We start from the raw sequence: 12,413 nt of genomic DNA, 5'->3' as shown, positions 1-12,413 counted from the left end.
CTGGGAATTAAAGGAACGCAAGGGCTTCTTTTTACTTTCCTTTCTTTTTGTCTGCTGCTTTCTCAAGGATGGAGTCTAGCACGGGTCCAAAAACATATTCCCCAGAATAAGCTGTAGAACATAGCTTGGCTTTTGAGGTTCTATCCCCTCCCCATTGCAGCCAGCCAGTAGCGCAGGGGCAACACGTGAGGTGCACGGTGGACCGATGAGGGGCCAAATAATAACACACAGTTCATCAGTTTACTCACGGTTAGCAGAAAGCCTCCCTGGGCTGGCAGCACAGTGTTGAGGTGGACAGCACGAAATCCTCCGGGGCACGCTCTGTGGTAGGAAAGCATCAGCCAAGATGGTGGTTGAGGTGCCCTTGATGTTAGGGGTGCTTAGGGTGCTTGTTGCGGCTGAGTCCCTTGATGGTTTTTGTCGTGACGCCAGTACCGTTAATGGTGGTACAACCATTAGTAGTAATAATGAGGTAGACAGTGGTAAGATGCAACTTACAACTTTTACTGTTGATGACTTTGGTTGCAGCAGTACAAAAATACAGTCTCTTGATGTTAACAGAGTTGATTCTGCAAATCCACTGTTTCTAGGCTTTTTAGGTTTGACTTGGAGCTGTGGGTTAGGTGTACCTTGTTCCTGTTGATGTGCTCAGTCCTATTCCTTGTCCTTTCCCTACAAGCTGAACATTGGGACAGGCAAACTCATCTGTCTCTCAGAAGTATGGTGTGGCTGCCAGAAGCTATAAGTCCTCCACCATGCGCAAAGGTGTCTGTGGCCCTCAATAATGGCTGTTATCACAGATGATTCCTTAGGAAGCTTGTTTCTATTCCAGGAAGGCAAACTCTCTCCTACTGGTCAGGGATGCAAGTATATAGTCCAGCCACAGAAGGAAAACGCTCTTCTGCACCTCACATCTTAGTACCACCTCATGGCGAAGTTGGCTCCACTTACTAATCTGTGTCATGGAGTCTTCACTGTACATTCTCTCCCACTAATCTAATCTGATCTCCTCAGATCTGCTCCCATCTCTAACTACATTTTCAACAACTCCTAATCTCAACTGACTAACTAGGCCTGACCTAGATCTATATATGACCTAAGTTATATCCCCATCTAGTGGTGGGATGTATAAATTACACCTAATCTGCCTGGTAAAAGGGATTTTGCAGATACATCAGTACAAATTACCACAATACAACATAATGCAATTGACAAGGTAAAAAGTGCTTTTAAGCAGTGACAACACACACGTAGTGGGACGCTGCACCATGCTTTCATCCACAATGCCCTTCTAGCTGAATTGGAGAGAGCAGCATCCTTGGCGGCGAACCTCACAGACTTAGCTGAGGCATCCGCCAAGATTGCGGTGACTGATCTAAGGAGTGGAATAGAATTTAATACTTCCTCTCTTGGGGTTTTATTTTTAATATGGCTTTCCAACTCATTGAGCAAGAAACACATGGACCTAGCTACCGACGTCGCAGCTATGTTCGTTTCAATACCAAACATGGACGCCTCCCAGGATTTTTTTAGAAGTGAGTCGGCCTTCCTCTCCATTGGGCCCTGCAATTGTGACGAGTCCTCGAATGGGAGGGAGGTCTTTTTGACTACCTTAGCCACCTGGACGTCAATTTTTGGGGTCTCATTAAACAATTTAACATCAGCCGGATCGAATAATAGCCTATTCCTGAATTCCCTGGATACTCTCAGGATCCATCCATTCATCCAGGATCATATCTTTTATGTTTTTGTTCACTGGAAATACTTTGTTTTTTGGCTCTGAGTCCCCCAAACATCTCATCCAGGACAGATCGTGGTTTTTTCACCTCCTCAATGCCCATGGTTGTTCTGACATGGCCCAATAATTCCTCCATGTCCTCGGATGAGAAAAAGTATTTCTTACTATCCTCCACAATTTCTCCCTCAGATAGTGCGTCAATATCAACGTTCTTTTTTTTTTTTAAATATAATCTTTATTAGCTTTTATCATTTTCGTTCCAGTAACAACAACAACACGTCACACTAATATGACAGTTTGACAGTATAACACATGAGATACATTACATCTGGGGTCAGATAGACATAATTACATATGCATGTAGCTGTACAGCAACAAGTATTACTTGCATACTGATAAAATGATCATTTAATTCCAATTGTGACGTTCAAAGCCAGTCATCTAGCTCAAATTTAATGAAAACAAGTCAAACCAAACTCCTTGTCCCCCCCCCCTCCCGTCCCACCCTCCCAGAGTGATTCCCCCCAGTATACCAGATTCCAGTAAGTACTAAAATTTAATCAGCTACTAACCTTCCCAGGGTTCCCGCTATTTTACGCTTTAAATACCATTCAGAGGATAAGAAAGGTGACATTAACTCCTTCAGCTCCAGGTTGGAATAAGCTACCAACATAAAACTTTCCTATCTCTTGAAAAAGACCTCGATACTCTTTCCTCTAAGGGAGTTCGCCTCTATTCTCTCCATATCAAAGCATTTTTTGACATGCTGAAGCACTTCATTCATTGTAGGCAATTGTGGTCGGAGCCAACTGTTTAATATACAATCGCTTAGCTGCTAAGACAATAATGTGAATAATTGGCTGCACGTGCCTATTTTCTGGGAGAACATGAAACAGAATGAACTCAGGAATGATAGGTATATTCACTTCCAAGTAATTTTTAATTAGCTGTTTCATGGATTCCCAGAATCTCACTGACCTAGGGCAAGACCAGATTCCGTGTACCATATCTGATCCGTCTAAGTGACATTTTGGGCAGCACGTCAGTCTGTCCTGCTTTTGAGACTGAGAGGAGAAGCGAAAGCAGTAAATTGCCTTGTGCATTAATCGGAACTGTGTTTCCCTCCAACCCTCGTTAAAAACTACCTTTCAAATTTTTTCCCATCCTTGTAGTATTTTTTGCTGTATTCCTATGTCTGGGAAAACTTTATTCCAGGACGAGAAGAGAGTCTCCTCAAGAGGTTTTTGTTTGGTTTCACTGATCCCTTGGTACAGCTCGGATAATGATTTTTTTGTTGTCCCCTGCCCTATAACGCGATCAAAGTCACTCATAGAGAATACCGCTCTGGGGTCTTGTATTCTAGTGTATAGAAAGCTCTTTACTTGAAGAAAAGCAAAAATATGCTGAGGGCCTCTCAACGGAAGCCTCTCACTCAGTTCAGCATATGTGTAAAAACGCTGGTTTTGTGTATGCCATAAGTCTGAAACCTTCATGATGCCCGTATCTTTCCAGGCCTCAAAGTGTTTAAGTTGGGCACTCGCTGGAAATTCCGGATGACCCCATAGCGGCATATATTTGGAGAGGGAAAAGGGCAATTTAAAAATTTTGCAGATTTCTTTCCAAGTGGCAATAGTGTCTCTTATCAGTAGACTCGATCTTATTAAGGCGGGTTGGGCCGAGTATTTAGTGTGTAGTAGGGCCTTTAGGCTCCAAGGATGTACGAGCTGGGATTCCAACGACCCATTGGTATAAAAATTGGTATTAAAGACCCAATCAATACAATGTCTCATGAGACTCGCCAGATTGTACAGTCTTAGACTAGGAAACGCCATACCCCCCTTCATTTTGGGCAGCTGTAATTTTTGTCTTTTTCCTGCCCATAGGAACGTACTAAAAGCTCTTTACAGCATCTTGACGTCAGAGTGCTTGAGGAGAAGTGGTATTGTCTGCATGGGGTAAAGGAGTTTTGGGATGGCGATCATTTTCAGAAGTTGGCATCTACCTCCCAGGGAAAGGGGGAGGTTCATCCATCTCTCTATATCCGAGAGAATTTTCTTAAAAAGTGGTGGGTAGTTCAGGCAATAAAGCGATCCTGGTTGCTTGCCAATATGAATTCCCAAGTATTTGATGGATACTGGGGCTATTTGAACAGGGACACCAAGGTTATGGAGGTTTTTTCTGTGAGGGTTGTTCCTCAGAAAGAGGATTTCAGATTTAGTGACGTTGACTTTATATCCGGATACTGACCCAAAGTCCTCCAATAGTTTAAATACTTTGGTTATGTCTCTCTCGGGTTTTTCTAGAAAAACTAGTAGGTCGTCAGCAAAAAGCGCATGTTTAATGGAGATTTTGCCTATTTTGATACCCTCTATGTCCTGGTTAGCGTTGAGCTTACGCGACAGAGGCTCTATTGCAAGATTGAACAACAGGGGAGAGAGCGGACAGCCTTGTCTAGTCCCTTTATATAGACTAAAAGAGGGTGAAAGGAAGCCTGGCGTGTATATCCTAGCTTGTGGGTCAGTATATAAAGCCGTGATGTACTTACGGAAAGGTCCATTAAAGCCCATATGATCTAGCACTGCCCCTAGCCACCCCCAATTTACATTATCGAATGCTTTTTCAGCATCTATTGAGACTATGAATATCAACGTTCTGTCTAGAGGTGGAGGCCTCCTCGTCCATGTCCTCTGAATCAGGGGAGGATGGAACAGACACCCTAGGTTTTTTCACCGGTGGTGTAGGAGGAACAAATCTGAGAGGGGCCAGGGAGGACTTTATTTCTGAATTAAGGATTTGACCTCCATCAGTATGGATGGTTGATCCTCTTTTACAAGATCATTGATGCAAACTTGGCAGAGTTTCTTTTTGTGATTTTCTGGAAGTCTCTGGCTACAAGTCGCACACCTATGAATTTTAGTTTTGGTTCTGGGCTCTTTTACTCCCTATAAGAGAGGAGTAACCAGGTATCAGTAGACATGATAAGTATAGCAGGTCGATATGATACATCATTTCTTTCTCCCCACAGTTGGAGTAGCCGAGGGGGCTTCAGAAGATTCCATCTGGACTGCAGGGGGCGTCAGGGACAGACATCTGTAGTTTGGAGCACTAAGAGGAAGACCAGGTTGTGTTCCACCGCATATTCAAACTTGCCGCTTCTAAATACCCAGAGCGGCGTCTGACGTTATCGCGGTGCGCGCATCCGGTCCAAGCTCCGCCCCTTCAGCCTCCTGCCGGTTCGTAGCAGAGTGCAGCGCTGAGGCTATTCAACCAGGAGTCGGCGTGCAGCGTGTCTCTGCGGCGCGTGGTCAGCTTCCTCAATGTAGGGAAGGGAGACCGACGCTGTGAGGAGAGATACAGGCCCTTGCTGACAGGAACGAGATCAGCTCCATTGATATCCTCTGCCCAGCTTTGGACTCAACCGCAGGAGGGCAGAGGGAAGGCACACAGATCCCAAAGGTATTTAAAAAAATACAAGTCCAGCAAGGATTATAATAGTAGATAAATGAGGGTAATGATTTAATAAAGTAAGTCCAGCAACAAAAAACCCTTATATAATAGATAACTAATGTTTATTAGAGAAATGACAAACTAAACTATATAGTTATCCAGGTAGGACCAAACTAGGCTAGGTTGATCTAGCTAATGGGTGGGGAAGGTGTCCCTATACTGCTACCCTAGTCTAAGACCTCAGCCCAGGGACGTCCCCTGATGGTGGGGACTCCCTGTCCTCGAGCCTAGCCTCAACTCCTGTCTAACCCTGACAGGAGGTGAAAGCTGGTGTAAGGGTGACCTACAGTAGGATGACTAACACAATGACAAACAAAATAGAAAAAGGTGCCCGCTGTATGCGACCCTCGTGACGGTACGCCAGGAGGTACAGGGTACACAGAGTATAATAAAAGCTTTTATTATACTCGGTGTACCCTGTACCTCCTGGCGTACCGTCACGAGGGTCGCATACAGCGGGCACCTTTTTCTATTTTGTTTGTCATTGTGTTAGTCATCCTACGGTAGGCCACCCTTACACCAGCTTTCACCTCCTGTCAGGGTTAGACAGGAGTTGAGGCTAGGCTCGAGGACAGGGAGTCCCCACCATCAGGGGACGTCCCTGGGCTGAGGTCTTAGACTAGGGTAGCAGTATAGGGACACCTTCCCCACCCATTAGCTAGATCAACCTAGCCTAGTGTGGTCCTACCTGGATAACTATATAGTTTAGTTTGTCATTTCTCTAATAAACATTAGTTATCTATTATATAAGGGTTTTTTGTTGCTGGACTTATTTAAAATAATAAAAGTCTTCACCTCCATCAGGAGGCCTCTCTGTGCGGTGCCCCTGTAGGGACAGGAAACACTGAGGGTGAGAGTGGGTGGTGGCCTTTTAAACTCTGTGTTCCTGCCCCTACAGAGGTCAAGGGGTCAATCTCATAGTAGAGCCGTCATGGTGGACGAAATGGAAATATTGTATCCTGAGGCCATTCTATCTTGAAGGATCACTGTACACACAGAAACAGGACCATGCTTGTCCATGGACTGTGTCTGTGCCTGGTACTAAATTATATCCAGTGGAGATTTAGTGTGTCTGTTATAAGCCTGTCTTTGAGTGCTTGCCCCACATTTATGAAATGGTGCACCTTAATAATATATTTGGTGTGAGTGCAATGTGGCTTATATATGTAAAAGTAGACCAGGGGGTTGCCTGGCATAGGTTGCAACTTTTGCAAAGGTCACACATAGTAAATGAGCCATAATCCAGGTCTAATCTCGCTTTTAGCCCTTAAACATTGACCACTTTGAAAAGTGGCGAGGATCCCGTAATTGACCAAATTTTCGCAGAAAAGTGCACAGTTGCCATGGCTTGCGACTTTTTCAAACCACAAAACCTACATCTTATTTGATAAATGTCCCTCTATGTTACTACAGCAAACTTAACACGTCAATATGTCTGCAGTGTTATCCTGCTGTTAAAATTTTATTATTTCTATGCAAAGTTTTCTTCCATTGTAGCAAAACCTATGCTTGTGTAGAGAAGTGAAAAGCTGCTTGCCTGACCAGAGGAATATGTACATAAACCTGCCTTTACCTGTACCACCTCCAAGAATCAGTGAATACCATTATCAGAGACTTTTAGAAAGAATTTTAATGATAAATATCTTTCATGTAAACCACTGTGCAAATAAAGACACACTTAAAAATGCTTCCAGTCATATCCACAACATATACACCATGAAATCAGTAATATAAAAAGTATAAAAATACAGTTTACAGCGCATACAAAACCACCAAAAATCATAAGATCTGCAAAACCCAGGTTTACAACACAGTCATTAAAAAAACTCATTAAGGATTATATACAACTAGAAGGTGCACTGGCGTGGGGCTTGGATTTTCGGCCCACAGCTGTAATAAACACAGCAATGTGGTTTATGCTGGATAACAGTGTAACTGCCATAAATTAAATAAGTTAGTTCACATTTTGGCTTAACATGCCCTTGAAGGCATATATTAATCTAATGTGTAGTTAAAGCTCTCTTCAATAGTTCCATATCTTTTCTTTTCTTTGAGAGGACTCTTCGACATTCATAGGCATCATGCTGTAAAGGGAGGTAGCTATCCAGTAGTCCCAAGCCCTGCCCTTCAGGACTCATGAACAGTCTTGTCCAAGGTGGTTTAAACTTTCCATTGTATCCAATGAAGGCAATGCTACCTAAAAAAGCAGATATCATGAAGATTATAAATGGTTCATTTTGAAAAACATGGGAAACATGCTTCAATTGTCATCAACATTTCCTAGGTATACACTTTTTAACAAAATGGTGTTAAACTTTTGACACACACAAATAATGCCTGAATTATATAAAAAAAAATGTATACACCGTATTTTCTGAAAGAAAAGACAAGAAAATATCACTAGCATGAGCACCTTCATGCAATTATGCATCAAAGTGTAATATTTTGTGAACCCTAGCGCCGATGCCACAGCCTCACCACACGAGGCATACGGCGTTCTATATGTCTGTCCTGAAATCCAGTTACCTAGCTCCTGATGAGCCTCTATGGCGAAACGTAGAGCAGAGGGTACAGGTTCGGCACAACCCCCTGATGTGGGGATAGGGTAGACAGCCGCTACGTTTTAGCAGCCAGGCAACTTGGCTACTTTACAATAGAGGCAGTGAGGGGACTATATAGTATTGGTGGGGAGGCTAGCAATATGTTAGCCACTGAATATAAGTAGATCCCGGCCTCGCATAACTCACTTGTCTGGCGATTATTTACCTCTGAACTAGCAGCGGCTGGTAATATCCGGAGGATATACTGCGTCACAGCAGCCTCATTAGATATACCAGCTTGAATGCACTGCAGTGTGTATAGCTTTACCTAATTGCATACACTCTGGGTTATAACCCTTTATACAGCCAATAATTCCATTTGAGGGGCTACTTGTCCGCCCTTCTTTACAGTTCAGAGGATTGACCATTGTATTGTCGTTTATATCTATGTTTGTACACATTGAGATAGGGCCCGCACACCCTCCCCCTTCTTATTAACCTATACCTAATAAACTTTGAAATTTTATTTAATTTACAACGTTTCCACCCACTGTGAATAACAGTCACAAAGTTGACAAATGGCTTAAAGGGGTATTCCTGTAATTTAAAGTTAGCCCCTCTCTGCTGGAAGTAGCTGTGCACTGTACTTGTCCATTTCCGGCAGTCTCATAGAAATGAAAGGAGCAGCAGTGCACATGCTCAACCTGTACTCTGTTTATTTCAGGGCATCGCGTGGGGTGAACCATTGCCGTTTGGATGACCAGTGGAGATTCCAGAGGCAGGACCCCCCAATCTCATCTAACTTCAAATTATTGGAATATCCCTTTAAAGGGTTTCTATCACTTGGTATGACATAATTAGCTCTCAGACACTAGCGATCCGCTAGTGTCTGCTCTGGCCAACCATCCTAATATAACAGCTTTTGGGGCAGCCGTTTTGCTAAAAAAAATAACTTTTATAAATATGCTAATGAGCCTCTAGGTGCTATGTGGGCGTCATTAGCACCTAGAGGCTCCGTCTACCTTCATACACAGCCACCGCCCAGCGCGTCCCTCCAGCCCGCCCATCTCCTGCTGAATGCGATCCTCCGTGTGACGCCTGTTCCTTGGAGCACTATGACGTCATCGGCGCAGGCGCAGTGGAGATGTCTGAGCAGGGAAGCGGTCAGACATTCACTGCGCATGCGCCGAATACAGCCGCGCACGGCGCATGCGCGAGAATTCGTCCGTTGCGTCACACGGAGGATCGCATTCAGCAGGAGATGGGCGGGCTGGAGGGACGCGCTGGGCGGTGGCTGTGTATGAAGGTAGACGGAGCCTCTAGGTGCTAATGACGCCCACATAGCACCTAGAGGCTCATTAGCATATTTATAAAAGTTATTTTTTTAGCAAAACGGCTGCACAATAAGCTATTATATTAGGATGGTTGGCCAGAGCAGACACTAGCGGATCGCTAGTGTCTGACAGCTAATTATGTCATACCAAGTGATAGAAACCCTTTAAATTAGGTACAAGAAAACAGGCGAGTAGAGTATGGGTGTGTAATTACACTGCGCCACCGAGACTTCTAAGGCGACCTGCAATGTAATCTTGAAGAGGAAGTAACGCTTGCATGAGCACTGCCTCCACTTTAAACAGCTGAACGGCAGGGGTGCCGGGGGTCGGATCTCCACCCATCAGATATTGATGGCCTATCCTCAGAACATAATGTTTTCTAAGGCAACAGCCCAGTAAATGATTCTGGTTACTGCCACGTACTTTTAGCTGCACATGTGAGAAATAGTGGTTTAGGCCTCTATCACATCTGCATCAGAGGTTCTGCTAGAGGCCTATTTACAGGTGTGCATATCCACCCAGTACTTTCATTTACTGCTTACCTTTCTTCTGAAGAAACGCTGGCTTGGCTGTTCCAAGAGAGTACAGCTGATGTGCAATATTCCCATAATCCACAATGTATCCACGCGATGCAATGGCAACTATTGATCTAGTACATAAAATAAACATTCAGACTAAGTATAATAACAATCACAGAGAAATAAAAAAGCCCTTTAGAAATGCGGCTACCTGCACACAGCTTTGGGTTGTCAAACAGATTTCCCACGTGCATTTCTGAGTGTTTCTGCACCAAATCCGCATGTGTTAATTATGGACTTTGATGCAGGTTTCCCCCCCATCTCACCTTTTACATTGAAAAGGGTGAAATCCACATTAACAATCTGCACAAAATATTGTTAGGTCACTTTACGTGTACAAAAAATGTGTAAAGTGTACATGAGATTTGTCAGATCTCACTCACTTTGCTGGTACTGTATTATGCTGTGGTATTTCCCCGAAACAAAAATCTACACACAAAAAACCTGCGTAATCCAAAATGTGTGCAGGAAACCTTAGGGTCCTGCTCCCAGCAAACTTCTGATTTTGCTGGTGAAAGCCGCAGCCAACTACTAGGCATTTTGTGTGGCATGGCAGCCATTCAGATACCTGCAAAACAAGACAGCTCAAGTCTGGCAGATGGAGAAGTGCTGCTACACAGCTTATTGAGGGGGTTCCCAAGCAGGAGACACCCCCATGATGTCAATATGCTCCTTAAGCTGGCCACACATTTGAGATAACGATTGGCCACATTGCAGTCGGTCATACGAATGATCCCACCAACTAAATTGCCCAACCAGGGAGTCAGTTTTTTATAAAAAACAGACTCCCTGGTGTTTGAGCACAATGGCAAGTGATCGGCTGAATTCAGCTGATCATGCCATCAAGATGCAATTTCGGCCAATGAACAGCCAAAGTTTTCCAGTACGGTGGATGGCATGCTAGGCAGACAAGAGTCTACTGTCAGCAATCGCAAATGTTTGTTCGCACTAGTTTTTCAAACGACAGTCGGCCGGAATGGTTGAAATCAGCCATTCCACCCAAATTTAATCTTGTGTTTATGGCCACTATAAGTGCTTTACTTTTTGGTTAAGCTGAATACAGGGTGACACACTGATGGGACCTCCAGAGAACAACTGTAACCCTTTGGAGAAATTCTGAAGTAAAATGTTCCTGTTTCTCTGTGTCCTCAGGATGGAAGTCTTGTGATTGTCATACTGTCTCAGCCCCATCATAGAGAATCTGGTTACTTGCGAGTTGCGGTAAACTGCTATTTTAAGTGGTTTACCTAGAAATCCCAAGTCTCTGTGAAGCCGTAGCCTAAATGTTGAAGTGTGGACATTTTTCTGCATTTACCACCAATGCAGTGCTCGTTGATAACTTTCTGAAGACAGAACAAGTTCCCAAGAAAACCGATAAGATGCAGAAAGACTAAAAATAAACATATACCTTTGAGGGATTTTATTTTCTAAATATTTTTCCAGTCGCTCGAGATCTTCTTGCGGAAAGAACAAGTCTTCTTTTACTGCTCCAGTGCAAGCGTCAATGACAACCACGAATAAACCAACTTCTTGGAAGGAATACTTGGTGCCATTAACCTGAAAACAGATGAAAGCAACAAAAAGATTGCCAACCATAATAGGAACACAAGCCATTTTCTTTCATATCCTCTCATCCAAACCTAAGATGACACTTCTTATAATAAAGATCTTTCTGAAGAGACTGAAAACTCAGAGCTAAATTTCATGTACATTTCCTCACTGCTGCAGGAGCCTAAAATAGAGAAATCCCTGGCCAAAAGGACAGCCAAGAAGTTAAAGTCAATAACTTGTAGGACAGCTAATATTTTATTTTCTATGCTCAAAGGACAATGCTGTTCTCTGTGCAGAACTAAATAGTGGCATTTTCACAGTTGTCAGAACGCGAAAAATTCTATAGTCTCCATGATCACAGTGAAAGGTGAAATAACCTTGTAAACCCTTTAAAAGAAACCTGTCATACCGACCATACTGCCTTATCTATAGACAGACTTATTAAACAGGAGGTGCTGAGCAGATGCATGTATGTGACGTGAAAATATTGTGTCATTTGGAATCCTTTGATGTAAACCTCTGTTTCGGCGTGTGATTGACAGCAATCTTTAGATCCACAAAGACTGTCATTGAGTAAGACCACCCACCGGACTCATAAGCCCAAAGTCATCAGTATAAATATCAAGCTGCTCAACTCCTCCTCACAATCTCACTATTCCACTTCACAGCTCACATGGTATCCTACCGAAATAAAAGACTCGGCAGCCCCTTGTTGGATTTCTTCTTTACTAAGGGATTGAATTTCCACGGGGAGGTAGGTATTATGAGGATCGCTGGTAAAGACAACCTACAATCAGAGCATAAAATACGCAATATTAATCATACAATTCCCATTCTATTCACTGAAATGCAAATATACAAATTGTGCAAATAAAGATTTTCTCTTTACTTTGGTTACAAGCCATTAAATTTAGCTGCATGTTAGACAGTTAGCCAATCAGGCTAGACCTCCACCAGATATGGGTACATACGGATAGGCCAATAGACTACTCATATTTGTCAGTCTGGTTGTGCAGTCACCTCTCCGGAGATGCAGATTTTAAGTAAATAAATAATTGAATTCCCCATTATAAAAAATTCAGGGGCATCATTCCTTAGAACTCTGAGTTAGGATGTTCCTGGAATTGTAATGATAAAATTGACAACTTGGCGTTGTCATTTCCAT

The 12,413-nt window shown here is 43.3% G+C and overlaps 1 protein-coding gene across 3 annotated transcripts in view; it reads right to left on the bottom strand.

Moving 5' to 3' along the window:
- Nucleotides 1–6,857: 6,857 nt before the first annotated feature.
- The window catches only part of CEMIP2 (cell migration inducing hyaluronidase 2), a 111,408-nt gene continuing 105,852 nt past the window's right edge, over nucleotides 6,858–12,413 (bottom strand). For 2 of the 3 annotated variants that reach the window (XM_040417082.1, XM_040417083.1), the window contains exons 21-24: nucleotides 11,934–12,035; nucleotides 11,106–11,254; nucleotides 9,662–9,768; nucleotides 6,858–7,442 (exon numbers count right to left, since the gene is read on the bottom strand). In XM_040417082.1, coding sequence (XP_040273016.1) covers nucleotides 7,246–7,442; nucleotides 9,662–9,768; nucleotides 11,106–11,254; nucleotides 11,934–12,035 — 555 coding nt within the window. In that variant the 3' untranslated portion in view covers nucleotides 6,858–7,245. Of the gene's footprint in view, nucleotides 7,443–9,661; nucleotides 9,769–11,105; nucleotides 11,255–11,933; nucleotides 12,036–12,413 lie in introns of those variants that run through there. The other variant, XR_005776232.1, reaches the window with a different exon arrangement.

The sequence above is a fragment of the Bufo bufo genome, chromosome 2 (genome assembly GCF_905171765.1).
Source record: "Bufo bufo chromosome 2, aBufBuf1.1, whole genome shotgun sequence".
Lineage (NCBI taxonomy): Eukaryota > Metazoa > Chordata > Amphibia > Anura > Bufonidae > Bufo > Bufo bufo.
This window is presented reverse-complemented; position numbering and strand designations above follow the sequence as displayed.